Source organism: Gossypium raimondii, chromosome 5, assembly GCF_025698545.1.
Source record: "Gossypium raimondii isolate GPD5lz chromosome 5, ASM2569854v1, whole genome shotgun sequence".
Classification (NCBI taxonomy): Eukaryota; Viridiplantae; Streptophyta; class Magnoliopsida; order Malvales; family Malvaceae; genus Gossypium; species Gossypium raimondii.
In genome coordinates, this window is record NC_068569.1 from 32834389 (window position 1) to 32860521 (window position 26133).

Genomic DNA, 26133 nt, shown 5'->3' on the forward strand with positions numbered 1-26133 from the left:
ATTCAATTTCGTGGAAATTGTAAATTAATAACTTAATTAACTATGTGAGTTGTAGTCCACTTCCACCATGTAAAACATCATTTTCTTTTGTAAAAAATTCTTACCATAATCATAACAGTTGATTAAAAAGGAAACATATAATTATAAATTAGTAGTTAAAGATTAATGGTTTCACTTAATTAGACGTTTGAATAATTAATTACTCTAACCCCTAGTGGTAATTTTCCATTTTCCTTTGCTAATTAAGTGGATTTTTCTGTATTTAATAATTATATTAAAATTTTAAATAATGGGAATAATCGAACTCAAGATTTTATTTAAGAAACATCATATTTATTGGAAAATAAATAACTAATTTGGTAATTATGTGTCTTAAACCTGAAGAAAACTCATCTTTTAACACAAAACAGTGTTAGAGGACCCCATTTATGTCTGTTGTATGTTATGTATTAACTAATTAATCTAATTAACCACTTACACCTTTTGGCTTCGGATTTCTTTTCATTTTTCTACAAATATCTAGATAAATTGAAATTAAAAATGATAAATGTCCGACCTAATATCATATTTAATTTATTGGATTCATGAAACAGTTGAATTCAACCGCAAAAATAATATTCAAGTTGCAGTTCTTCATTAAATATTCAGCGACAATAATTATTAGTTTTAAGAAAATAAATTAAAGAGGTAAAATTTGAAGTTTAAAAGTCTTTAAAAATGGATAAAGCTGGGATTTGTATAATTTTGTTAAATATCTGAAAAAAGGAGTAAAAAGCAAGGAAGGTAGAGAGAATCTAGAAATTCTGTTTCTCTAAATAATAATATCTGATTATAGTATAGGTGTAGTTTCTGAAAAACCCAAGGAGAGAAAAATAAATAATGTGAGAGAGAAGAAGTGAAGAAAAAGCAGAGAATAAAAAGCGACCGGATGTTGACAAATTTCATGTCACTGTTCTTAGAAGGGTCGTTTGTTTGTGTGAAAGATTTCATTTCTTATCTGGGATCTCTCTCTTTCTTTCTTTCTTTCTCTCTCTAAAATCCCCTCTTCCCAAACCAAAGCAAATCAACTCTTTTTTTTTTTTTTGCCCCTTTAAACCTTTTTTTCTTCTCTCTCTCTAGAAACATAAATTAAAATTTAGAACTTCAACAATTATTCTTTGTTTAATTTTTTTAAGAGAGAGAGAGAGAGAGAAGAGAGGTCCTGTAGATCGAAATTTCATGCTGTTTGTTAATTCAATCTGATGGTGATCAAAGCTCCTTTAATGGTGTCAGGAGAACACCCACTTGGTTGTTTTTTTAGCTGTATTTTTTTTTTTTGGGGGGTAAAGATTTGTACTTTGTTTATTCTCTGGGGAAGTTTGGGAGCTATGGGTTATCTGTGATGCGAAAGTAAAAAGAGCTAAATCCATGGGAGAATCTTGAAGGAAGGGTGAGGAGAGGATGTGGGTCTGAGGTAAAATTCTGTTATTTTTTTCCCACACTCTGTTAATTTGACTTATAGATTCTTTTTTTTTTTTTAAAAATAGCTAATGATTTAGTCAATTGGATTTTCTTTTCTTTTCTTTCCTTTCATTTATTTATTTGTTCCTTTTTGCCTGAGTTTTTCCCCCTTTTTTCAAGTCTGATAAGTTCTGGGGGTGGTATAGTGGCTTTGTAATTGGGTTAATTAACCCCTTTAGCTCAACTGTAGGTTTCCTCCTCCTTTTTTAGATATTTTTGTTTGCTTTTGATTTCCAGTTTATGGTTTCTGGATTGGGTTTGTTGGTAATTTTGATTTGATGGATGATTATAGCTTTTCTAATGAAATGTTTAGATGTTATTATTTGCTAATCTGTCATATAAATTTAGGTATTAGTTATGTGGGATCTAGTCTATTAATTTAGCATATTAATGTCCCATATGCTTCATAAATATAATAGGATTGTGCTTTCTTGATCATAGGGTTCCTAATTTTCTTTTTTAGCTCCTTTTTTCCCACTGAATTCTGTCTTTGTCTGGGAATTTTCAATATGCTTATGAAGTGAGTATGGTTTTTAATTAATGATGTATGGACTTGTATTATAACTCCTAAATCCTGGTTTTTATGCGTCTACTTTTGGTGGCATTAGTTATGAATTTATGATTTGATACCTTACCATAGATGATAGGGCTAAACTTTTTAACATTTTAGCTGGAAGCCTGGAACTATGTATAGGAACTATTTTAGAGTATGGACATATTCTACCAAAGAAAGGTGTGACGATTTGATGGTTTAATGGCTATTTTTATGTATGATTTCCTTGAGCTTCTTAGTTGATGAGACTGTTGTTGTAGCATGCATCATTTAAAGTGGGGATAACATCAATGAGGGCGATTTTTCTTCAATATTGTTTGGTAAATATAGAAGTGGTTCCTTCAATTATGTTTGGTGCCTTAGCAAGTTGTTAGGTTTTGATCATTCAATCATCGTTGAAGTTTTCTTATTTTCTATATTTTTTGTGAAACCACCATTGGCGAGGCATTCAACTGGGTTTTGTCACTTTGATGTTACAGGTGGTTTGAAGCTCCTTCTTCTTGGGTTGCTTTTTGATCGTAGGCATTCATCTCATAATTGCTTGTGATTGTTGTTATTTTTGTTTGTTTTTGGGTTCATGCGGGATAGGATCTGTGCATTAGCAGTGGAAGGGTGTCCTATTTTGTTCCAATGACTAATGTTCCAAGTTTTTAAACAAAATCCAACTCCGCTAGAGAATTTTTCTCTCATCTTTTAAAAAGTTATTCATACTAAGAGAAGTAGAGAAAATTTCTCTCTTTTGATATTTACTTGTAATTAATTAAGCAAGTAATTTCCTTAGGTCAATAGTTATTAAGATTCTAGTACTCTTGATTGCTTGTTTATATCGAATTAGCTAGACTTGTTGATTTCAGGAATGGGAACAAAAGTGCAGTCTAAAAGCTATCTTCCAGGCTATTGCTCAATGAGGGATCTCAATGAGGACTCTAACAGTTGTAGCTGGCCACTTTATTATGGGGATAACACCTTGACCAATGGTCGGTATTACAGTAGTTTTTTCCCGAGGACCATTGCCGATGCATATCCTGGGCGTCATAAGGATGTTTTGAAGCAAACTATGCTTGAGCATGAGGCGACATTCAAGACTCAGGTAATGGGGTCTCTACTGTCTGTTAGCCTGTGTTTAGTTGTATAAGGCTTTTACGTGTCATGTTTGATGAAGTTGACCGTTGCTTGTTTTTACTCTTCATTTTGTTTCGTAGATATTTAAATATCTGAGGTTTCTGTCTTTATCCAGGTGTCTGAGCTTCATCGCTTGTACAGGATTCAAAGGGAGTTGATGGATGAAATAAAGAAGAAACAATTACAAAAAAATCAGATTCCTATTGGGCCATCATTGTCATCAAGCCCATTAGCTTCGCAAATTACAACTGAAAATGCTCATAAATGGCATATCCCCAGCTTCCCTGAGGCAAACTCCATTTGTGCTAGACCATTGATATCTGGTGTTGAGCATAGTCATTCTCCCCTGAGTTTCATGAAGGGAAGCAGTATCCAAGCTGGTTCCTTTCTGTCACAAAATGGAGGTAACTCAAAGGATGTTGAGGTGCTAGAGTGCAGACCCACAAAAATGAGAAGGAAAATGTTTGATCTTCAACTTCCGGCGGATGAGTACATTGATCCTGAAGAAGCAGTGCAGTTCAAGGATGACTTAGAATCTGGCATGTCAAGATATCTTCCAAGTGGTAATGGGAATACCAGGCCTGAGAACGCTGAGAAGCTATTCCGTGGTGATGTTGGGAACACTGGTTGCTCAGGCGATGCTTCAAGATGTTTGAAGGGTAAAAATAGTTTGGCCGACTTGAATGAACCTATTCAGATCGAAGAAACCAATAATTCTGCATATTCTGATTGCCATGACGCCTATCATGGAGGCCGTGAACTGTCTGTGAAACCTAAGCAAGAGCTTGGTTTGGCAAAAGAAATTTCTGTGAATTCTCATCTTCGAAGTGATAATAGTTCCACAAATAATATACATGCTGAAAGCAATGGAAATGCTAGAGGATTCTTTTCCCATGTGCTTGAAGCAGGTCCATAGATAATGTTTTGTCTATTATTTTCTTTTTGGTGCTAGACAAAAAAAAAAAAAAAAAGTGAGACTCGGTCTCTGTCATAATTTTGCATGTTTTTCTGATTATCTCATGTGAATATTGTCTTGCTTTGCAGGGAATGGTAAAAGCAACTTAGTAACTACTTCTCAAGGTTTTCAGCCTGAGAAGTTGCCTGCATCATCTCAGCAGGTACGCGTTCTTTTTGACAAAGCCCGTGATCCTCCAGCTTTTTCTCTGACTGATCAAAGCAAGGCAGATCTCTCTAGAGAGAGAATGCTTCACGGCTTAGAAGTTCCAGGAAGAAATTGTGAAATCTCTAATAACAGTTATCCAGATTTAATCACGACTTCCAATATACCTAGTTTGAATCCATTTGCTTCTTCCAATGCGGTAAAGCAGTGGTCTCATTCAGTTTCCTCTTGGGAAAAGCCTTCTAGTGGCCTAAGCCAGAAGTCAATGTCAGTTCAGAGTCACCCATTTTTTAATTCATCCGGTAGTAAGAGTTCCGTGATAGCACCCCAAAGCAATGGGATTTTTGGTGAGAAGTGGCAGGCGAGTTGCAATTCTAGACTTAACCGAGGTTTTGGAGGTGAATGGCCCAAACGGAATGGATTTTATCATGGATCATCATCAGGGTCCAACGAACCTGCAATTCGATTCGGTTATGATCACCCAAACTGTAGTAATGATAGTAAGGGGGTCTATGAGCACTTCACCACTCATGGTTCAACTAAGCTTTACAATTGCTCAAGTAGCGTAGATATGAAATCTACAAGTGATGTGAATTTGAATGTGAGGCGTTTAAATAGTTCTTCTAATGAACCTGTTTTGCAACATGGTTATCAAATAGATGGAGGAAGAAAGCACGAGGACCATCCTCCAGGTCTGCCATGGCTGCGAGCCAAGCCTGCTTGTAAGAATGAGTCCCCTATTGCAGGAATGGATTTGAACGTTGGAGAGTTGAGCTTCACTCAATCTTCTCCAGACCAGTCAACCATTAAAAATGAGAGCGGAAATGGCTTCAACCAAATTTTGATACAGGATATGAAGTCAGTTCCATTCTCCAATAATATCGGTGCCAGCAGGAGTGAAATAAATGAATGCCTGCACAATAAAAAGATTCTAGGGATTCCCATTTTTGAGAGATGTTATATTTCTAAGAATGAGTCTTCTTTTACCTCCCCGCATGTATCTGTTTCTCAGCCAGCTGAAGGTGAAGCAGAAAATAAGGGGAGAAATAGGTTACTTGATATTAACTTACCTTGTGATGCCACGATTCCAGATGTGGGCCAAGACACTGTTGCAGAGAATTCTGTCATAGAGAAGAAAGTGAATACAAAGTTTTCAAGTTTCAGACCTGAAATTGACTTGAACTCCTGTGTTGATGAGAATGATGCTTCTTTTATACCCTCTGTTCCTAGCACCAGCATGAAGATGACTGGAGGGATAGATTTGGAAGCTCTGCCGGCTCCCGAGCCTGAGGATGCCATTTATGCAGAAGAATTATCGGGAAAGGCATGTGCACTACTTCCACAGTCGGTGCAAATCAAAGATGATTGCTTGCAGTATGAAGTTATTAAGAGTGCAGCTGAGGCAATAGTTGCCATCTCATCATCAGGTCTTTACAGCCATTTGGATGATGTCAATTGCAATCTATCTGAAACTGCTGAGATAGACCCCCTTAATTGGTTCGTCGAGACAATTTCCTCTTTTGGCGAGGATCTTGAGAGCAAGGTCGAGGCTTTTTCAAGAGTTAAAGTTGGGGATCGAGATGAATCTTCATTGGAAGAGATTGATAATTTTGAATTGATGGTTTTGAAATTAGCAGAGACCAAGGAAGAGGATTATATGCCTGAACCTCTGGTTCCTGAAAACCTTAAAGTGGAAGAAACTGGGACTATTTCTTTGTTAACAACTCGAACGCGAAAGGGCCAGGGAAGGCGAGGAAGGCAGCGGAGGGACTTCCGAAGGGACATCCTTCCAGGCCTTGCTTCCCTATCAAGGCACGAGGTAACCGAAGATCTTCAGACATTTGGAGGGCTTATGAGAGCAACGGGACATTCATGGCAATCGGGATTGACAAGAAGAAACGCCACCAGAAGTGGGTGTGGCAGGGGGAGGCGATCGTTGGTAACAAACTCCTCTCCTCCGGCTTCGGTAGCTGCGACAACATGCACACCATTGATGCAGCATTTTAGTAATATGGAAGTGGGGTTGGAGGATAGAAGCCTTACAGGATGGGGGAAGACAACTAGGCGGCCTCGCAGGCAGAGATGCCCCGCAGGTAATCCTCCATCTCTTGTCTTGCATTAACCTAGTAATGGATTGAAAACAGGATTTTAATGTATTGATTGAGAAAAAAAAATACTATAGAGGGAAGTAGTTCATTGTTTGCTTCATCGGCAGGTTTTATCAATTATCCATGGGGGTCTTGCCTTTGTACATTTAAAAAAAAAAAAAAATCATGAAATTTGGGTACACTGGAATGTGTGTCTTGGGGTGGTTAGGTTACAAACAACTTGTATTATCCATAAATAAGGTTGGATGAATTGTTCCCAAGATACGTGGCACCGAATTTTACTTGTCTGGTTGGTTTATTTTGGTAAATGTCTGGAAACGTAATGCTATTACAGATAGAGAAGCATAAGCTAGATGGTTGTGTCTTTTTACCACAACAAAGGTGAGGCATGTAATGTAAGGCAACCATTATTGTGATATAAAAATGTCAAATGGTTGTATTTAATGAATAATAATAACATTTGAAGCTAAGTGAGTTTGGATTAGAGCGGGTGGAGCAGGAAGTGTTGGAAGTTCTGGTCCTGAAACTAGTTGAAATTTTAATGTGGTTTGAGGGGGAACACGTGAAGAAGAGGAGCGTGGAGGAATTATAAAACATTTATGTTCAATGATTGTGATAGTGTTATTTATCATGGCGTTGGCCAGGCCTAGGTTTGGAATTATAAAACATTTATGTTCAATGATGATTATATTTAGTATTTGTGTTTTTAATGTTAGAAATATTTTAATTAATCTAATATGTGCGGGTTATTTTTCTTAAATTGCAGGCCTGGGCTTTGAAAATTGATCTAGTGAATCTAGCTAGAAATGTTTTTAAGAAAAATTAACGTTAATGTCATAATATAAGTAATATCCTTGTGGAAGCAGGATTAATTAAAATAGAAAGATTAAATATTAATTGTGAAAATTGTAAATTTCATTATCTTAAGGTGAAGCGGTTATTATCGTATTTCTGGATTTTCTTTGCAATTTCACCTCTCATTTAAAAAGAAATTAATTAATTTAATTAAAATTGTCCAATAGATAAGAAAAAAAAGAGAATTTGGATTAACTCGTAAAATACAAATAAAAAGTTTTCATAACTTTTAATAAATATAATACGAAAAGAAAAGTGCAGTCTTGAATTTCTAAACTTCCATCACTTCTCTTTTGAACTTTTCAAAACGCCCTTATAATTTCCTTCATTTCTTAATCTTTTATCATTTTCATAAAATAAATTCTGTTCTATGGCTTCTAAATACAATTTGGTAAAGTTTCAAAACTTTTTCATAAATATTTTAGAAAATTTGATCAATAATTTTATATAATATTTTTAAACAAATTTTAAATATAAAATGCTTAAACTATATTGGTAGTCACCTAATTATTAATAAATCTATTTTTGATCACCCAACTATGAAAAGTTACAAAATGATCATTTAACTATTCTACTTATTCTGCTTTTGGTAACCCAACTATTCAATTTTTCTTTTTTGTTACCGACCGTTGAATTACTAATAAAAGATACATTGACAACTTCTAAATTTGGCATAATAGTAACTTCAACCCCTAATATTTATATATTATGTCAATTTACTCTTTCTTTCAAAAAATTAACCTCAACATTTACACATTGTGTAATTTTTTTTTACTTTTATTTCGACATTGAGGGTTAATTTTAAAAGAACAAGAAAAGATGCAAATTATTATCTTGGATTTGTAGAAGTTTTAATTTTGGTATATTTTAATCAAAATTAGTTGATAGATTCGTTTTTTTTAACTTTTTAAGTGAAGGGTCACAAAGATAAGCAAAATTGAAAAGAAAAAAATTAAATTACACAATGTGTAAATGTTGAGGATTAAATTTAAAAAAAAAAAACTAAATAGACACAATCTATAAATGTTGAGGGTTAAAATTACCATTATGTTAAAAGTTGCCATATCATCTTTCCATCAACCATTTAACAGTTGGTGACCCAAAAGAAAAATCAAATAGTTGAATGACTATTTTTGAGTGACAAAAGAAACTTATCAATAATTGGGTGACTACAAATGTAATTTACTCATTTTGTATTATATAAAATTAAAATTAAATTAAAAATAAAATACAATTTGATTCAAATAACTATCATTTTTAAGTTGTAAACTGAAAACCGTCCAAAGACGTTAGAATGGACGGATTTTTTCTTCTCAGCCCTACATTACATAGCAACATAATATAACTAAAGCTTAATGTCAAATTTGGAAACTGTAAATTTTTTAATATGGTATCAATATAATATTTCTAATTAACGGTATTAGAATTTGACCTGTCAAAAATGATGACATCTGTTGCTTTTTTTCATCCTTTTTAATATATTTTTAACCCAAAACTCGTCATCTTCTCCATCTTTACACCCACAACTCACCACCATCATTAGACCTCTCCAACATCTTCCATGATTTCTTTTTCGCCCAAATCAATTGATTTTCTCAGTATTCTTCTTTCCTCAATAATACAACCTGTGAAACTTTTCCCTTTTCAGAGACAGACAGACAGACATCCAAGGGACAAAAAAAGGAATGTTATCCCCACTTGCTATATGTGTTGATGTTTTAGTTTTTTAATTAATTAAATTGCTATATGTATTAAGGATTACTGGAGATGTTCTGTTATTTTAGTGTTTCTTTTCAGAGCATGTAATGCTAGTCGACTGATTGATGATGGGTTTTCAATTTACTGATATGCAGTTAAGATGCAGAAGATGAAGTTTTTTTTTCCCCAAATTTTGGTTTATATTTTTTATTTGGGTTTATTTTTAGTTGCTGTTAAAGGGCAAAAAAGGAATGAAAATAAACAGGATATTATGGTGGAATCCGACCAAACACGCCCTTGCACCGAGAAAAAATGGAATCCAAAGACAAGAAAGTGTTTTCTAAGAGATGGAAAATTAGAAAACTCAATATGATCCCACACCGGACATCACCAACCATAATCCTCATTTACGAGATTTGATTCAATGATTTTCACAAGAGTGAATTAAAGTTGAAAGACATTAAAGCTCAGATCTCCCACCAAATATTATTAATTAATACTTAAGATGATGCAAGAATATTACTTTCCCTAACATAAAAAAAAAGAAAAAAGCACATCATTGTTTAATAAATCAAGAAATAGCTATTTCTACACCATAAACAATCACCAATCCCCCCCCCCCCCCAATCTGCCTACCAAATAGAGTTGAAATGAAACCAAACCAGGAATATCAACTGGTGATACCGTATATTTCGTGTCTACGGTCGTTGATATACATACTTCGTCCGGGGATCCACTATAAGACCCTTTCCACCATTCACTTCTAAATCGTGCCTGCAATCATCATATCGACAGAAAATTAGAATCATTTCTACTTTTTTAAGTTGACCCTCTCACTCGCAAACATCCATTTCATATTGAATGAGATTGGTCCTGAAAACTGTTGAACGACTCAATTGCATGCATGACAAAATTATTAGGATTAAGCTACTATAACACTGCAGAAGAACGCCCCTCGATTACGTATTAGAAAGGATGGCATGTTTCGCTTGAAATAATAAGAAGATAAAACTAGATCACTCAACTGAAACACAAAATCGGGGATGGTCAATTGCTCACGAGGAACGTATCTGAATAGCTGCAGAAGCCTGTCGACATATACCACTTTCTTCCACACCTATAGATAAATTCCAAGTACAGCAAGTTACATTAAGATTTGTAAACGGGTAAATCACTCCTCTATAAGAACAATTAAGACGTACCACATTGTCCGCAAACATTTGCAGAGCAAAAATTGTGGCTTTCAAGTGAAAGGTAGGATGAAGAATATATATTGCCTATACAACAAAAGTAAGGGGATCAAGAAACAACTATATATGAATATTCAAATTAGATGGGATAGATATTGCTGCATACATGCAGATTACGTTGGTGTTTCCGACCGAGTATTTGTTGTAATCTTCTCATCCATCCTAAGTCAGGTTGGCTGGTTGTTCCAGAAACCAGAAAACAAACATATGAAAATGCATTAAAACAAGGATATATGACGGTAATGTACCAAGGATTGTTTGTATTAATTGTAAAGGCAATTTCCAAATCTAGATTCTATTGTCCAAAGAAAAGGCATAACTCTTTTGTTTGATTTTATTGCTTCTTTAATCAGTTTAAAGAATTCAAACATTTAATTTAATTAAAGCCCAACCTGGTAATTCTTTTAAGGGAAAAAGTCTCAAAAATCAATACGTACATTTGTAAAGAAGCTGCAGAGTGCAAGTATACAATAGTATAAGGCTTCTGTATCAAGGGTTCAAATTCCTGAAATCAATAATCAAAAGATGATTTTAGCTCAAAAGCCAGCTTTCAGTAAACATATACTGTTAAGTGACCCATAGCCACAAAACTTTTCCCAAAATTAAGCAGTTTAATGATGAGTAGCTAAATAAGACGATGTCAGGAAACTTTAGGAGTCTGATTGAAGAAACTAGAAAGCGAATACCTTTACAACATAGAGAACAAAGCGTTCAAGCTCAAGACACCGCAGCAGGAAATGTGCTCCAACAACAACCATAACAGGGCGACCTTCACTGTCCACCCCTCCACGGTAACTGAGATAAAACAAATAAACTAACTAAACATTATATTAAGACTGGGGGGTAATCTGAAGATGTATGGAAATTGAAGAGTTTCATTGTATAAATAAAACATGGTCCCGCATATAGTTAGTAAAGTCAACAAATAAAATGGGGAAAGTATATCGTCTACAGACTTGAACTGTTTATCATCACGAGTGTATCCACAAACATTGACTGTAAAGAACCCAAGTTACTAATGGAAATGTAAAGATTAACCCAATCCCCAAAATACTAAAATATAATAGAGGAATGGTAACTCAATAGGGAAGATAAGAATGGAGAAACACATGATAAACTTACACAATTTTCATCTCTGCAATTTCAGAAAGATTAAGAGAATTTGCCTTGGAAATGTATCTAGAGTGAAGTGAGTATTCTTCAGCAGCAGATAATGGGGGCCCACCAAGATCACCAAATCCAAGCAACTTAGCACAATTCCAACCACCTTGTGCTTGAGAAGTTTTTTCCCACTGTTCCTGCCGTCTCTGATCTGGATCTTTGATCAAGGACATGAAAGCAGGATCCAAATATGTATCCAGGTAACTTGAATTCCTGAAAGAAAAGCAATCATCCAATAAGGTCATCCAATGAATTGAAATCCAAATAGGCCAAGACTACTTGGAATAATCAACCCAGAACCACCATAATTGCAAGAGAATAATAAAAGGTGCCATGAAAACTCAGAGATAAAATTGTTACACTTTCAAGCTATAGAATTGGAGCTACTCTGATTATAATTTGAATTGATTATCACTAGGAAATGCTTGAAAGAAGTCTGAATGAAAGTGCAGATTTTATTACACTACATTAACCAATATACTTTTGGGGGAAAAAAAGCATAGGAAACCAAAAAAATACACAAGATTGTGCATTGTGATGTAGCTACACCTATATTCCAATATTTGCACATAATGATGCATTTAAGAACCAATCCACGACCACGAACAGAATATAAAAATGTAGGGAAATGTAAAAGATTTTATTCATGAAATTGAGGCAACCGACCTTCGTACCAAACCTACATCACTAACAGGCAGTTCATCTGGAGCTTCGGAAGGCTTTGGGTTGGCCTTTTTGGGCAATGGCTTTATTCTGATTTTACGCTCATCAATGATAGTCTCACCATTCTCATCCCCGACATCAGCAGGAAGCTTAGATATAGCCACTTCCTCCTCATGCTTATCTCGAGGAAAGTATAGTGGAAGCAATCTACAATTTAAAAAATTAAGTGAGATGACACCTCATGCCTATAGCATTATTTTAAGCAAAAGAAGAAGTAGAATAATCATCAAATTCCTCGAGACAGGAAGGCAGTATAACAATGCATTCAAACAAAGCAAGCCATCTTTGCAAGGTCGTAGAAATGAATATTAATACTATGATACCTCTTATAGATTTCAGTATCAGATGACGTGCCAGTACAAAAAACAACAGCAGTGATTTCATCTTTCTGCTTTTCCAGTAGTCGCCGAACAGTTCCTGAAGAAAAGGACAAAGTTTGAAACCAGAAATATTCAACCTCAAAAACAGTTTTAATGGCATATTAATATGAAACACAGGCATGTAAAAACAAACAGAGAGGTTTTTTAAGAGCTTTAGCCCTTCTAGAAACTATGCACTAGTAACAAAATATCAGATAACATGCACGTCAAAAAAAGAACTAAAAGAACAAAATGAAAACTCCACAGAAGTCAATGACTCTTAACATTGTATTTCTCACAGCACACTGGAAGAGTCAACTTAGGAAAATTAGAGGCTTAACTAGCATTGATCCATTGCAAATATTAAAAATATAATATCTTATAATATTATTGTCTTGTTCATTTGATGAGATAAGCAAAATTGCTTCAATTTTTATTCACCACTTTCTGTAATAAAAGTACCACATAATGAATAAAAAATTGCAAAACATATATTAGGAAATTCTGGATTTTTAGTTCACAGATGACCGAAAGAATCAGACAAATAGCTGCAATATGTAGGAAATTTTCTCACTTATAGCAACATGAGCAGCTGGTTCACGGGGATAGTTTTTAGCTTCTGTATATATGCATCCCATAGCAATACTGCATTCACACATGTCAAAGGATATTGAATATCTTACTCCATGAAACAACATACGAAATGAACAAATTGAAAAAAAATACATATATAGCATCTGCAATATACCAACCTCCGAAGACCATTTTCAATGAGAAGTTCAAGGCAAGAGCGGTAGCAGTGACTCAGAGCATTCTCGGCAGCAGTATGATACTTCACTGCATACTTGGGACCAACTGTATGGATAACTCTCCTAATGATATGAAACGTAAAACCCTCAGTTTCCAGTGAAGACAATTTTATGACTAAAAGTTAAACAGTAACAATTTTGGTACAAACTAAATCAAATACTTATATTCCAAAATGAAAAATATAACAATCAAGTTTGTATGGCTGCCCCAACGCTAGCTCAGAACCACATGCAGCAAGATCACAAAACTAACCCATAAATGATCAGATGAGATGATGACATCATGCAATAAGCTGTTACATTTTGTACAGGAAAGTGTTACATTTTGTACATAAACAAAGAATACATTATCAATCTGATTTATAAAGAACTTCATTGAAGCAGCAGACGCAAGTCTCTGATAATATTTTGTAAAACATCATATCTAGACAGCCTCTAGTTGTGCAAGAATGTGGACATACACACCTAGCAGGAAGATCATATGCATTAGTAACTTTGGCCATTCCAGTTCTGCATCCACCCTGTCCATACAAGCAACATCAAGTCATTCTTGCTTCAAGTTTATTTTGAAAATGAAGAACTTGCTTCAGAATCACAAAAGCTTTCCATAAACTGAACCAAAGTTTACGACATAACTATCAAAATGGTGCAACAGATCATTTAGTGCATCCATGCTAACAGTTCCCATAAAATTTCTTCCTGATTAACATTTTAGCATACCAGTGTTGCACATTCTTCTGCAAGACCAGGTCCAGCTGCTGCATGCAAACCTGGACTACTGTGTGCTTCTTCCAAGTTCTGCAACCCAGCAAGGAAAGAACATATCAATAAATTTACCTCTTTGACTAATGACATGCTCTTGGTGAGGAGCTTAGGTGTTTAAAGGGGTCAAAACTTTAACTGAGTTCTCATATCAGAACATTAAGGATCAAACTTGCCAGTGCCACTCAAAGGTAGTACAAAATGGTAGATAAACTGAAAATATACAAGTGCAAATGGTTAAATATACTCGTGTGAAGAAAAAAAAAAAAAAAACTCAGCTCGGTTCAGTTCTTAACTTTTGAACAAAGATGCAGAGCCCATGCAGATAAGTTTTGTAAACAATTAGGCTCCCTAAAAAAAGTAACCCTTTTTTTCTATTATTCCTTTTATGAATTCAATTCTCATATAGCAATTCGGTACAGTTCCAAGTTACTAATTGAGTTATTCTCATCATTGTGCTTCCATATTTGCTTCACTATACCACATACACTTGTAGGTGCAAAAAAAGGCAAGGTTCTCCATACCCAAGGTTAAAGCAATTCATGGGATCTTCAAAATGTCTCAAATTTTTACAGATCGGGTAGGATAGAGAAAACCTAGTGCTTACCTCATTTGTAGAATTAACAACAGCATCAACCTCAAGGTTCCACGGTTGACCCCTCCACAAGTATATCTTTGAGTTTATTTCATGATCAACGGGAAACCTCGATACCATCCCATTTCTACTACTCTCCTCTTCAGGAGACTTTAAAGGGTCGGGGAAAAATGAATTTGAAAATGAAGGATCTCCATTCTCATACTCCAAAGAAGACCTACTCTCTGCATCACTCCACCGCGGGACTTGATCCAAGGTCACAACAAAGTCCACATTGTCAGTTGGGACTCCCCCCATGGTTGTGGCTGTAGCCACTGTCCGATACATTGTAACAGCTCTCAATCAGAGTCCCTAACAGAAGGTGAGCCCGAAGTCCAGAAATTGAAACTTTAATGCCCCCAAATAGAGAATGGATTCTATGATTAAAATAAGGTAATTCAAACTATCCCCGCCCTGAAATAACAAAATTATCACAATAAATTCAATATTTTGATAAAAAACGAGAGCTTTATCACTGATCAACAACAAATCTCAAGATTTTTTAACCTACTTATATCAATCACCAGTATCCACCTTCCAAAAATTCCCCAATTATCGAATCATCCTTATGACATACCATGAAAATACAGGAATAACAAGACATCCCTAAATCCTCATCCGAAATTTGATAAATTATAATTAAAATGTAATAAAAAATAATTATTTAAGCAGTTACGTCTTGGGAAACCTGAACCTAAAGTCCAAAGTTTTCGTAAAAGAAGTAAACAATTGACCAAACGAAATTAAAATTCGAAGAAACCCAATACAACTTAGAGTTCGATTTATGTAAATAACATAACGCACCTGAATTTCAAAAGCTGAAGAATCAAAACTGATCTTTAACTTAATTAGGGGTTCTGATTTGTTTCTGAAATACAACTATTATTGAATCGGAGCTCATTTTGGCCAGAAATGGATTTGGGTGAAAAAGGAATTTTCTTTTTTTTGGGTACAAAAAAGAATTATTCGATTGTCATTTTGTGTTGGTTTTTGTTTGACTAATGATGTTAGTGGCCCTCTAATTTTCGGCATATTCCGTTTAGGTCCCGTCCTTCCCTGTAGAACTATTTTTAGAGAAAATCAAACCAGATTCATATAAAAATAATATATCTTTGTATTACGGTTTTAGTCCCTTTACTCTTAACCTTTTATATATTTAATTTGGTCATTCAAAATAAATATTATTGTTTAATTTTATATAATTTTTCTATTTGCATAAATGAATGGCATGATTTTTGCTTAAAAGAACACCTATCCAATACAAAAATATACATGTTAGCGCAGTGAATTAAAAGTGCTTTTTATTAGCCTTTTGTACTAACTAATAAAGACCAAATTTTGCCAAAATAATTAAATTTTAAATTTGTGCATAATATAGGATCAAAACTATAATTTGACGAATTTGATTAAGAAAATCAAAAGAATTCCGGGCCCAAAACACATATGGTTTACTTCTTAATGTTCAATTTTGGCTTTGCAAATAGAAATTAAATATCCTTTTTTCTTTTAATGGTTAGTCTTGAAGGTAAACTTTATCTACAAAAAAAATATTAAAAAGCATACAATTTTCGATTTAAGGATGATTTCCCATCTTTCATCCTGCCATTGTTTTGTATGGATTTTGATGATTTGAAGAATGGGGATGTTTAAACCAAAAAAGGGCTATATATTGCCATTGCTATTACATTTTGTTATTGCATGTTGGCTTTGCTTCCCATTCTTCTTTGATCTATATCCAAGCAAATTGAAATGACCATTTCATTTGATTCCAGCCTTTTCCTTCAACATTGCAATGAAGTTTTCTTTGTCTTCCGGCGACATTGCCTCCACTGAACAATCCCCTACTCCCCACTCCGCCCCGCGCATGCAGTACTTGTCTTGAATTTCTTGCTTGTTCCTGCAATTTTGCAATAATTTGCAGCAACCTTCACAATTCTATCTCAATGCCTAATCATATAATGCAAGTTCAAGAATCTAGAGCTTAATTCAGTCGGTTCATGCAATCTCCCTTTAGAGATGGTATTTTGATACATCTCAAGTTAGATTCTCAACATTGCAATCCTTCCCCTATCCCCATACTAAGGCCTCCTATACACAAAATAATGCAAGTTCAACATCACAATTATACCTCAATGCCTAATCAGATGATGCAAGTTCAAGAACCTAGAGCTTAATTCAGTCAGTTCATGCAATCACCCTTATGAGTGGTATTTTGATATGTCTCAAGTTAGATTCTCAACATTGCAATCGTTCCCCTATCCCCATACTAAGGCCTCCTTTACACGAAATATTGCAAGTTCAACATCACAATTCTATCTCAATGCCTAACCAAATAACGTGCTTATTTGCTTCATGCAACTATTCTTAGTATTCAGTAAATTTGGGATTTGAATCCTGAAATCTACAACCCTTCCATATCGATAATGCAACTTCAATAACTAATAAGTTACAGTTGATTCATGTAAACACCTTTAAGAGACGTATTTAGTAAATTTGATTGGAACATCTACAACCTCTTTCTATCCCCGTAGTTAAACAAACACACCCTTTTTTTATTCTTCCCTCTAGAGACAAGTAGTTCATAGTATTAGGATAAAAGGGAAAAGGGATTATAGATGCTCGGATTCAAATTTCATGTCACTTTTTAAGGCTATTGCATGAACCGGATTTGAAGTAATGCAGTTTAAGTAAGCAACTTTGATAGTGATATGGGGTAAAGAAAGTGAATTACTTTTCTTTGTTCTGCTTTGACCGCTCTAACAGCTGCTTCAGCAAGGGAGATGACTTGAATCTTGCATCAGCTTCAGCGTACTTCTTCTGGTTTTCTTCTGCATAATCAAAACCCAATATTTTTTAAGGCTAATTTTAGAATTCAAACCACAAATGTCAACGGATTATGGTGAGAACGATAAATCAAACCATTGAAGCGATTTAGGAACTCAATTTCAGGTAATTGAGGACCAGGGATTGATTCGATTCCGGGGAATCCTGATAACAATCCAGCTTTGGCTGCAAAAGAAAAAAAAAAACACAGAAGCTCAAGTAATCATTTTTTTAACTATACCTTGGATTTCAATAATTTCTATAGTTAATTTCTTATGGAAGTCGAAACAAATTGATGAACATACCATATCCAACCCAACAAAGAATTTTATAAACAAAATCCTAAAATGAAAAAAAAAAAAAGGAAAAAGGAAAAAGGAAAAGAAGAAGCAACTAAAGTTACCCAAGTGGTGAAATAAACAGTCAATGCAATGAACTCAAATTGAAGACATGGAAGTCTAACATTAAATCATTGTATAGTGGTACCTGGAATTGGAGACAGAAGAATAGTAACTGAAGCAGCCAAAGGTACAAAAGACTTGTGTAACACACTGCAATTCAACGGTAAATAACAAGGTGAAGAAGAAGAAAAAGAAGAAGTTTTCAAGATTTTAGTGGAGGTAATAGAGGTTCTTTCATCAAAATAAATGGGGAGAGAGGAAGCTGTTGAGCAAATCATTGTTGGGTTGTTGGCTTTTCTTCGAGATGAACAAGCTTAATAAGTAAAGATAAGAGGGTTAAAAAAGAATCCCCCATGAGCGGTTGATATTAGTTTCAAGTCTACAAATGAAAATTGACTTTATGTTTAGGTTAGGATTGGATTAAGATGTAGGTCATCAGCTCGATTTAGTATGTTAACCCAACGATTTTATAACCGGACCGGTGATCGAACCGGCCTGACCACCGGCCCAACCGGTTTACATGTTAAAAAAATACTGAAAATATATAAAAAGGGGTTTGGCATGGAGGAAACGGTTCATTTCAGACTTTTCAGTAAAAAAAAGAGAAGATATTTAAAATAATATAATGCTGTTACCCACTTCTTTCTTTTTATATTAAAATAATATTTCTTTTTATTGGTTGAATATACTGCCCGGCCCGACGGCCCATCCGAAATATAGAAGGATTTGGGTAAAAATATAAGCCCGAAATATGGGTTTGGGTAAAAAATGAAGCCCGTTTAGAAAACGGGCCGGGACTCAGGTAGCGCTTTTTTGGCCCTAGCCTGGCCCGGCCCGAATATAATAAAAATATATTTTTTATTTTTTAATTTTAAAATATTTTTTTATTTTTTTAAATAAATTTTTGGTGTTTATTAAAAAAATGAGCCGGGCCGGGCTCGAGGAATTTTTCCCGAGCCCAAACCTAGGACGCGGGCTGAAATTTTTTTGGGCCCGAAACCCGGCCCGGCCCATGACCTCTAGATGAATATAAAGCTGTGGGTTTTTATTAAAATAATACTAAAAATGATTAATTACGTAAATAATATAAAATATAAATTAATTTTAAAAATGGATTATTTTTTATAATGTTTTCGAGTTACCTAAAATTTCTCTCACCTTTTATCAATAAGTCAATTAAAGTTAAATATATATATATATATATATATATATATATATATATTAAGTTATGTTGTCTACATGTCCAAGCGATACTAAAAAAATACTCTTAAATACAAACCAGGTATTAGGCCTAGAGGTGATTATGGGTCGGGCCAGGTCAGGTTCGAGTCAGATCCAGACAAAATTTTAGGCTCGTTTTCTAGGCCCGAGCCTGAGCCCGACTCAGCCCGAAATATGAGCCTAAAAATTTGTCTAAGTCCGGCCTAAAAGAAAATTGCCCGGCCCATATTAAATTTTACAACACCAAAATAGCATATTTTAAAAAGAAAATAACATATTAATTTTTAAAAAGTATATTTGATTAAAAATAAAAAAATATATATTTAATATATAATTCGGGCCGGGTCGGGTTGGGCCAGGGCCAAAAATGTTTTACCCTAGGCCCGACCCATTTTCTAAACGGGCCTAATTTATTTTTGCCTAAACCCATATTTCGGGCCTATATTTTTACCCGAATCCTCCCATTTTTTAGGCGGGCCATCGGGCCGGGTTGGGTAGCCCAACCCATGATCACCTCTAATTAGGCCACACCAGTTTGAATTAAGAAAAAGTTGACATTGAGGGTGTGGCCTTTCTGCTTCCTTCAGATTTGCTACCTCTCTTGGTTTGTGCCTCTGCTTGCTCGTTGCTGTTGTTTGCTAGCTGTTGCTTCGGCCTCCTTCATGTCATTGTCCTCTTCAGTTTCTCACCTCCCTCAGGTTGTTGGCACTAGTCACAAACTCCGTAAAATGAGCATGCAAGTGCAACATGCCAACTAAACTTGGTCATGAGTCGGGCTACCTACCTAGGCTCGAAGGTCCACCTGAAAAATGAGAGGGTTTAGAAAAAAATATAGGCTCGAACAATGGACTTGGACAAAAAGTAAGGCACATTTTCTAAATGAGTTGGGCCTCAAGCAAGTTTTTTTGGCCTGGCTTGACTCGAATTTGACTAAATTTTTTTCTGCTGCTGTTTACCGTTGTTATGTTATTGTTTTGCAATCATTTTTCTATTATATTTATACTATTTTGTTGTTATTGTTTGTATATTATATCGCTCTTGTTTTATTGTTAATTTTACTATTATTTTAGAGGCATTTACTTGAGAAATTGTAACTATGTTGATGTTATTCAAGTATAAAAATATTGTTTAATATATTTTTACTTTGCCGAAACATTTATTTTAATATTTTTAGTGTATTTAATGTATTATACTTTTTAAATCTATTTTATATAAAAAATAATCTAAAATGAAGTAATACGGATAGGCCAAACTCCAATTTAGGCCGAACTCCAATATGGTATTTTTTTATCTGGGCTAAAATTGAATAGAATTTTAGGCCCATTTTTTAGTTCGGACCGAACCCTAGCCTAAAAGATAAACTTAAAGTTTTGCATCAACCCGACCGAAAGCATGACAACATTTATTTATTTTTTATATTTTTAGTTTGAAGTTTCTCTATTGAAAGGGAACTTTACTTCCTCGTTAATTAATGCACTGCTTTTTTATCGGGTGAACAGTATTTGCTATTGTGTTTGACCGTGTTATATTTTCATAACTGAGACAACATTTTCATTTTTAGGGGAAAAAAAATCCAAATAACTTACTAGGCAATTCATTAAAATGAATCGGATTGACCGGTCCGATTTTGAAAACATAGTGTTAACCCTTGGCTCTTAATATTTAGATGCAAGTCCATTGACTATCTACCAAAAAGTTCAGTTCAATGCCCAACCAATAAAAACGCAACCTATAGGCAGATCGAAGGGGAAACTGAAACAAAATAATTACTCAAATACTACTAAAGTGCAACTCCAAAATATTCCTCACAAGATGAACTGAATAAAGTGGTATTTTTCCTCCCCCCTAAGTTTCAGATTTTTCCAGAAAACACACGGTTTTAGTCAGCAGCACAACACACTCTATCAACGTGCCCATGGTCAAATTCATCCTTCAAGCATAGCCTTGGCAGCATCGATCAGTATCGATCTAAAATCGTTAGAAGCTAGGCCAAGAACAGTATATCCTTCTTTGTCTTCTATGTCCACATCCGCTCCATGTCTTATTAAGAGGAGGGCTACCTGACACCAAAGGAAACAATTCTGACTAAGAATACCCCAAGTCCGCAAAATTTCATAAGATGTTCAGGTTTCCCCTATCTTAATTTGTGAGTAATGTAAATCACCATAGTAGCATAGAACTGATTTTGGTTATCTCAAATGTAAAAGAGATGATAAATAGATGACGTTCACCAGCATGAGCCTTAAACCTCGGTTTCTCAAAGCTCAAAGAGAGTACCTCCTTGTTTTGGCAAATAACTGCACTCATCAGAGGAGTTTGTCCAGCTCTATCGGTAGCATCAACTTCTGCCCCTTCCTCAATCAAGAGTTCACATAATGCCGACTTCCCAGTGCTAGCTGCCCTATGCAATGGGGTGCATCCTACCTGCATTTAGTCATACTATCAACTGATGAAATGGAAATTAAAAAGAAAGATACAGCCCCTATATAAGAAAAAATGATTTATGTGTGAAGTTACAAGCCTTGTCCTTTGAATTAATCTTTGCACCATGAGAGATCAGAAGTTCAGCAATCTTCAACCATCCCTTGCTAGCAGCATAATGAAGGGCGGTGCGGCCACCATCATTTTTTACATTAACATTTGCTCCTTCGCAAAAAGTAAATAAGAAAATAACAATACGTAACATCAGCTGAATGCAAAATTCGCACACTCGAGATAACAATCAGAGTAAGAACCCTGCTTATGCTCAATTAAGACCCTTAATAAAGAAGCTTACAGGATAAAAAACATTTTCCATAAACCAGCAGGAAGATTCTCAACCAATATGTACATGCACAAATGAATTCCATAGATTTGCAGCTTATGGATACTCTGAACATGCTGATACATTAATCTTCTAATGTTCCGATTTTCTAGTACCCTATTAGGACATGATCTTGCAGAATGGAAAGCTTAAACTAAAAAGAACAGAATCGAAGATCTAGTATGATTTATGAGAGCTACAAAAGGTTTACAAAGTATTTGATCTGGTAGCAGTTATATGCTAAATTAACACCCTTTAATGCCTAATTTACAGCATAACTTTTCCATAAACTTTGCTTGAATATTCTTAATCCAATTCAAGTACATACACATACATATATTCACAACTCAACTCAAAACAACTGAGTTTCTACATTAGGATTAATTTGGAAAATCAGAATTATACAAATTTCTCACCTTTACTCAACAGGATTTCCATAAGTTCCAAATTACCAATGCTGGCGGCTGAGTGAATGGGAGCCCAACCTTCTTCATCGATACCATTCACAACTGATTCATCAGCGGCGGCAGACAGTAGTTTGACCACCTAATGCAAATTGATTTTTTCACATTAACAAATCAACCCAATAGAGATAGGGCAACTCAGGAAATGGAAAGAAGTATGGGGTTACCTCGGGGTGGGCGGAGGAGACGGCGACGTGGAGAAGAGATCGGGCGTCTTCATTCCGGAGTTTAAGAGACTTGGTAAGGTGGTCTTGGGAGAGGGATTTGAATATGGAAGAATCGCCCTTCTCCGCAGCTTTGAAGAGGTCTTTCTCTTTAATTTCAACTGATTTAGTTGGAGGATTAATTTCCATGTTTGAGGCGAAAATTACAGATAAAAGAAGAAGTACGGGAAAGAAGAAGGTTCAAGAACAAGAAGATTAGAAGGGCAGAACTAACAAAGATAGCGTTTTCCTCTATTAGTTTTTTGGCTTACTCCGAAGAAGACCTACTCTCTGCATCCAAGGTGACAACAAAGTCCACATTGTCAGTCGGGACTCCCCCCATGGTTGTGGCTGTAGCCACTTTCCGATAAACTGTAACAGCTCCCAATCAGAGTCCCTAACGGAAGGTTTGCCCGAAGTCCAGAAACTCAAACTTTAACACCCCCAAAAAGAGAACGGATTCAAACTATCCCCGCCCCGAAATAACAAAATTATCACAAAAAATTCAATATTTTGATAAAAAAACAAGAGCTTTATCAATGATAAACAACAAATTTCAAGACTTTTTAACCTATTTATTTCAATCCCCAGCATCCACCTTCCAAAAATTCCCCAATTATCGAATCATCCTCATGACATACCATGAAAATACAGGAATAACAAGACATCCCTAATTCCTCATCCGAAATTTGATAAACTTTAATTAAAATGCAATAAAAAGCAATTATTTAAGCGGTTACGTCTTGGGAAATCTAAACCTAAAGTCCAAAGTTTTCGTAAAAGAAGTAAACAACTGACCAAACGAAATTAAAATTCGACGAAACCCAATACAATTTAGAGTTCGATTAATGTAAATAATATATAACGTACCTGAATTTCAAAAGCTGAAGAATCAAAAGTGATCTTTAATTTAACTAGGGGTTCGGATTTGTTTATGAAATACAACTATTATTGAAAAACGGAGCTCATTTTGGCATAAATGGGTTGGGGTGAAAATGAAACTACTTTTTGGTAAAAAAAAAAAAGAAGAATATTAGGGTTTTAGGCCATTTTTCTTAAAATTTAAGAAAATAAACTATTTTTTTGTAGAGAAAATAGGAAAATGCCTCCAACAACCACTTCAATTGAAAACGCTTCCTACTCGATGTGTTTTTGTCCCAGCTAAGCGTGTCTCCCATTATGCTTTTTTTTTTAAATCGTGACCCTAATAACCCTAAATCCTAACCTTAATCTTACATTCGGGTATTTCGGGATAAAATTTCACAAGGGAATCCGGGAATAAAATTGACACATCCCATTCAATCTTTCTGCGGCAGATAATAATGTTATCTTTAAAAACTTTTTAGAAAAACACTTATTATTAAAAGTGTTTTTTTTACTTGTCATGTTCAATCTTTTTCAACATTTTGAAATTATATTTCATATTCGATGGTAGAATTTCTTATAAATTGAACACATTTTGTGTAGAGGTTTCCATATTTCGAGCATATCAATTTCATAAGGAGGTTTGCATATAGAAGCCATTATTGATGCAAAAAATCTGAAGTTTAAAAATCGACCCAACAAAGTAAATTAGTTCAAGTGTCGTTGTTTTAATTTGGCTAATGAGTACTTATTTTTGTATATAATCTTTTCGTTTTAAACATATGAAACAGGTTATTCGGACAAAGATGAGTAGACAAATTAAAGCCGTTATTTATTACGACGGTCAAATTTGTGACACCGATATTGGGGTTGTTTTTGTATCGGCCAAATCTGTAGAGTTGGCTATCAACCAAAGCATAAAATTGAACAAGCTTCAGTCAAGAATTAGAAGGAAAGTGTCGACTTAAAGCTGGAGGAGAATTACGAGCTTGAAATATAGATATTTAATTTCACTGAACCTTGTTAGATATGATATATTTGAGGTCAAAGGCGACATGGATGTCGAGGCGATGCTTGATAGGCATTGCTCTAATGAAAATGCTATACTAGATTTATATGTCCACTTTGTTAATGTCGAGGAAAATGGTCCGAGTTCGACAACAGTTCTAGTAAATTAAGAACAAGAAGTAGAAAGTCCAACCATACGATTGTGCAATGTTTTCACAATGTTGTTATAAAGCTTCTATCAAGAAATGCCAGAATCATCAATGGGAAGACTCTCGGTTTCAGCCCTTAATACCAAATTTGGCGTACAATTGAGGTTAGTTGGTAATGTCACACCCCAATTTGTTAAGTTATGTTGGAATGGTAATTTTGAGGATTAATTTGAAAAGATTGCACATTGAGTATGCTTTAATGAAATAAGTAGAAATGACAGACTAGTTGTGGAAACGTTTTAATTCAACATTGGTTCTGTTACATTTAAACTAGAGAGTTACTTGGTGTGAGACATGATGATTATAGATTTGCACACTTGGCTGTTGAAATTGAGATCGATCAAAGAAGTGCGTGAGTGGTATATAAGGGAGAGACGTTATTCTCCGGTGTAATTTTCTTATTTTTTTTGTTCTTTCGTCATCTTCTTCACTAGTTTGGATTGAAAGAGAGAAAGGTGAAAGGAGCAGTGTTCTTCATCTTCTTCACAGTTTGTGCATAAGTAGTTGATGATTTCTCAAGCTAGTAAGCTTCCTAACCTTTCTATGTTCATGGATTTAAGAGAAGGAAAGAAAGTAAGGATTTCTGTTATCCATCGGTTCTGTTTTATTTTGGTTAAAATTTTTGGATAACCTTTTAAATGGCCTCTGTATGCAAACAAGTTATTGTTCTTGTGATGATAAGTTATCTTCATTGAAAATTCTGAAATGGTCATTATGTTTTGTAAGCTGGAGGCTCGAGTAGCAAAGGAAGCAACTAAGAAGAGGGTTTTGGCATCAACTTCCAGATGAATTCTAGAACTCAAGCTTTAAATGGATGTTTACATTTTGGTGTTGTTTATTGGGTTTGTAATTTTTATCCTAAAGTGATAAATGCTCTGGCTGAATGATGGGTAAATGACGAGTTACTCCATAACTGAATATTAATGTATCGTGATGCCTATTGTGTTGATATGAAAGTGCATGAAATGTTTGGCATAATGTGTTTCATGCATGGACAGTGGTATTGCTTATCTGCATGTGTATGAATTATGCGGAGTTGTGGAGGTTTGTCGAAGTGTGATTGAGATGGAAGGCGGAGAAGGGAAAACAATGTGTGATTTGCCTTTGGTATGGCATGTAAATGCAAACCGTGAATGGTGAATGCCCCAGCCTTGCGGGGGAACACTTAGGTGTTAAAATTAACAAGGAGGATTTGCGGAGGTTTGGGCGGACTAAATCGAAAATGAATGTATATATATGATATGTGGCTTGGTGGAGGTTCGGGCAGATTGTGTGGAGAAGGGTGCGCACCAGTATATGAGAACCCCATTATAAGCTGAATATGAGAGCCCTTTATGGGGCGTTTGATGAATGTAGGTCCATGGCCATGGCAAGATCCAAGGAGGTCTGTGAAGCAGTTCGTGTATATGAATCTGCTTGACTTGCCTAAGTGACATTATCCAGTGATGTAACACCCCACTCCCGACCCGTCCGTTGGATCTAG

General features: G+C 35.1%; 4 protein-coding genes across 11 annotated transcripts; 1 reads left to right on the top strand and 3 right to left on the bottom strand.

The window, feature by feature from the left end:
• Window positions 1–834: 834 nt before the first annotated feature.
• On the top strand, window positions 835–7100 carry LOC105771361 (uncharacterized). Of its 4 annotated transcripts, XM_012592801.2 has the most exons (5): window positions 836–1453; window positions 2533–2571; window positions 2908–3143; window positions 3291–4083; window positions 4220–7100. In XM_012592801.2, exons 3-5 carry the CDS (start codon window positions 2910–2912, stop codon window positions 6415–6417), a joined length of 3225 nt encoding a protein of 1074 aa, XP_012448255.1. In that variant the 5' UTR covers window positions 836–1453; window positions 2533–2571; window positions 2908–2909; the 3' UTR covers window positions 6418–7100. The 4 variants fall into 4 exon arrangements, with proteins under 4 accessions (XP_012448254.1, XP_012448255.1, XP_012448253.1 ...); XM_012592800.2 differs by lacking the exon at window positions 2533–2571 and having other exon boundaries at window positions 835–1453; window positions 2893–3143; XM_012592799.2 differs by lacking the exon at window positions 2533–2571 and having other exon boundaries at window positions 837–1453.
• A 2243-nt stretch (window positions 7101–9343) lies between these two features.
• Window positions 9344–23467, bottom strand: LOC105771362 (uncharacterized). 3 transcript variants are annotated; one of them, XM_012592804.2, is made up of 15 exons: window positions 23440–23467; window positions 14628–15068; window positions 13979–14056; window positions 13724–13779; window positions 13202–13321; window positions 13024–13094; window positions 12414–12507; window positions 12034–12237; window positions 11329–11580; window positions 10893–11001; window positions 10644–10711; window positions 10313–10382; window positions 10159–10233; window positions 9982–10073; window positions 9344–9730 (listed from the first exon to the last, which is right to left on the bottom strand). In XM_012592804.2, exons 2-15 carry the CDS (start codon window positions 14940–14942, stop codon window positions 9655–9657), a joined length of 1680 nt encoding a protein of 559 aa, XP_012448258.1. In that variant the 5' UTR covers window positions 14943–15068; window positions 23440–23467; the 3' UTR covers window positions 9344–9654. The 3 variants fall into 3 exon arrangements, with proteins under 3 accessions (XP_012448258.1, XP_052487514.1, XP_012448257.1); XM_052631554.1 differs by lacking the exon at window positions 23440–23467 and adding an exon at window positions 15459–15642 and having other exon boundaries at window positions 10324–10382; XM_012592803.2 differs by lacking the exon at window positions 23440–23467 and adding an exon at window positions 15459–15632.
• LOC105771364 (uncharacterized) lies at window positions 16136–18256 on the bottom strand. Its single transcript, XM_012592808.2, has 4 exons — window positions 17964–18256; window positions 17574–17663; window positions 17386–17482; window positions 16136–16551 (listed from the first exon to the last, which is right to left on the bottom strand). The coding sequence occupies exons 1-4, from the start codon at window positions 18154–18156 to the stop codon at window positions 16413–16415; spliced, it is 519 nt and encodes a 172-aa protein (XP_012448262.2). The 5' UTR covers window positions 18157–18256; the 3' UTR covers window positions 16136–16412.
• On the bottom strand, window positions 20672–23568 carry LOC105771363 (uncharacterized). 3 transcript variants are annotated; one of them, XM_012592806.2, is made up of 6 exons: window positions 23440–23568; window positions 22534–22860; window positions 22319–22448; window positions 21621–21745; window positions 21377–21523; window positions 20672–21159 (listed from the first exon to the last, which is right to left on the bottom strand). In XM_012592806.2, the coding sequence occupies exons 2-6, from the start codon at window positions 22717–22719 to the stop codon at window positions 21025–21027; spliced, it is 723 nt and encodes a 240-aa protein (XP_012448260.1). In that variant the 5' UTR covers window positions 22720–22860; window positions 23440–23568; the 3' UTR covers window positions 20672–21024. The 3 variants fall into 3 exon arrangements, with proteins under 3 accessions (XP_012448260.1, XP_052487515.1, XP_012448261.1); XM_052631555.1 differs by lacking the exon at window positions 23440–23568 and having other exon boundaries at window positions 20672–21155; window positions 21331–21523; window positions 22534–23406; XM_012592807.2 differs by lacking the exon at window positions 23440–23568 and having other exon boundaries at window positions 20672–21155; window positions 22534–23404.
• Window positions 23569–26133: the final 2565 nt, after the last annotated feature.

Coding starts and splice junctions, on each gene's coding strand:
- LOC105771362 (XM_012592804.2), bottom strand. CDS start 14,942: ATGTATCGGACAGTGGCTACAGCCACAACCATGGGGGGAGTCCCAACT. Junction 13,780..13,978: donor CAGAAGAATGTGCAACACTG/GTATGCTAAAAT, acceptor TTGTATGGACAG/GGTGGATGCAGAACTGGAAT. Junction 10,383..10,643: donor TCTGCAGCTTCTTTACAAAT/GTACGTATTGAT, acceptor TGGAACAACCAG/CCAACCTGACTTAGGATGGA.
- LOC105771361 (XM_012592800.2), top strand. CDS start 2,910: ATGGGAACAAAAGTGCAGTCTAAAAGCTATCTTCCAGGCTATTGCTCA. Junction 3,144..3,290: donor AGGCGACATTCAAGACTCAG/GTAATGGGGTCT, acceptor GTCTTTATCCAG/GTGTCTGAGCTTCATCGCTT. Junction 4,084..4,219: donor TTCCCATGTGCTTGAAGCAG/GTCCATAGATAA, acceptor CTTGCTTTGCAG/GGAATGGTAAAAGCAACTTA.
- LOC105771364 (XM_012592808.2), bottom strand. CDS start 18,156: ATGATTTGCTCAACAGCTTCCTCTCTCCCCATTTATTTTGATGAAAGA. Junction 17,664..17,963: donor TCTTCTGTCTCCAATTCCAG/GTACCACTATAC, acceptor TTTCTTTTGCAG/CCAAAGCTGGATTGTTATCA. Junction 16,552..17,385: donor TCAAAGCAGAACAAAGAAAA/GTAATTCACTTT, acceptor GCAAAATTGCAG/GAACAAGCAAGAAATTCAAG.
- LOC105771363 (XM_052631555.1), bottom strand. CDS start 22,719: ATGGAAATTAATCCTCCAACTAAATCAGTTGAAATTAAAGAGAAAGAC. Junction 22,449..22,533: donor TCTCCTCCGCCCACCCCGAG/GTAACCCCATAC, acceptor AATTTGCATTAG/GTGGTCAAACTACTGTCTGC. Junction 21,156..21,330: donor GAGGTTTAAGGCTCATGCTG/GTGAACGTCATC, acceptor GGTGTCAGGTAG/CCCTCCTCTTAATAAGACAT.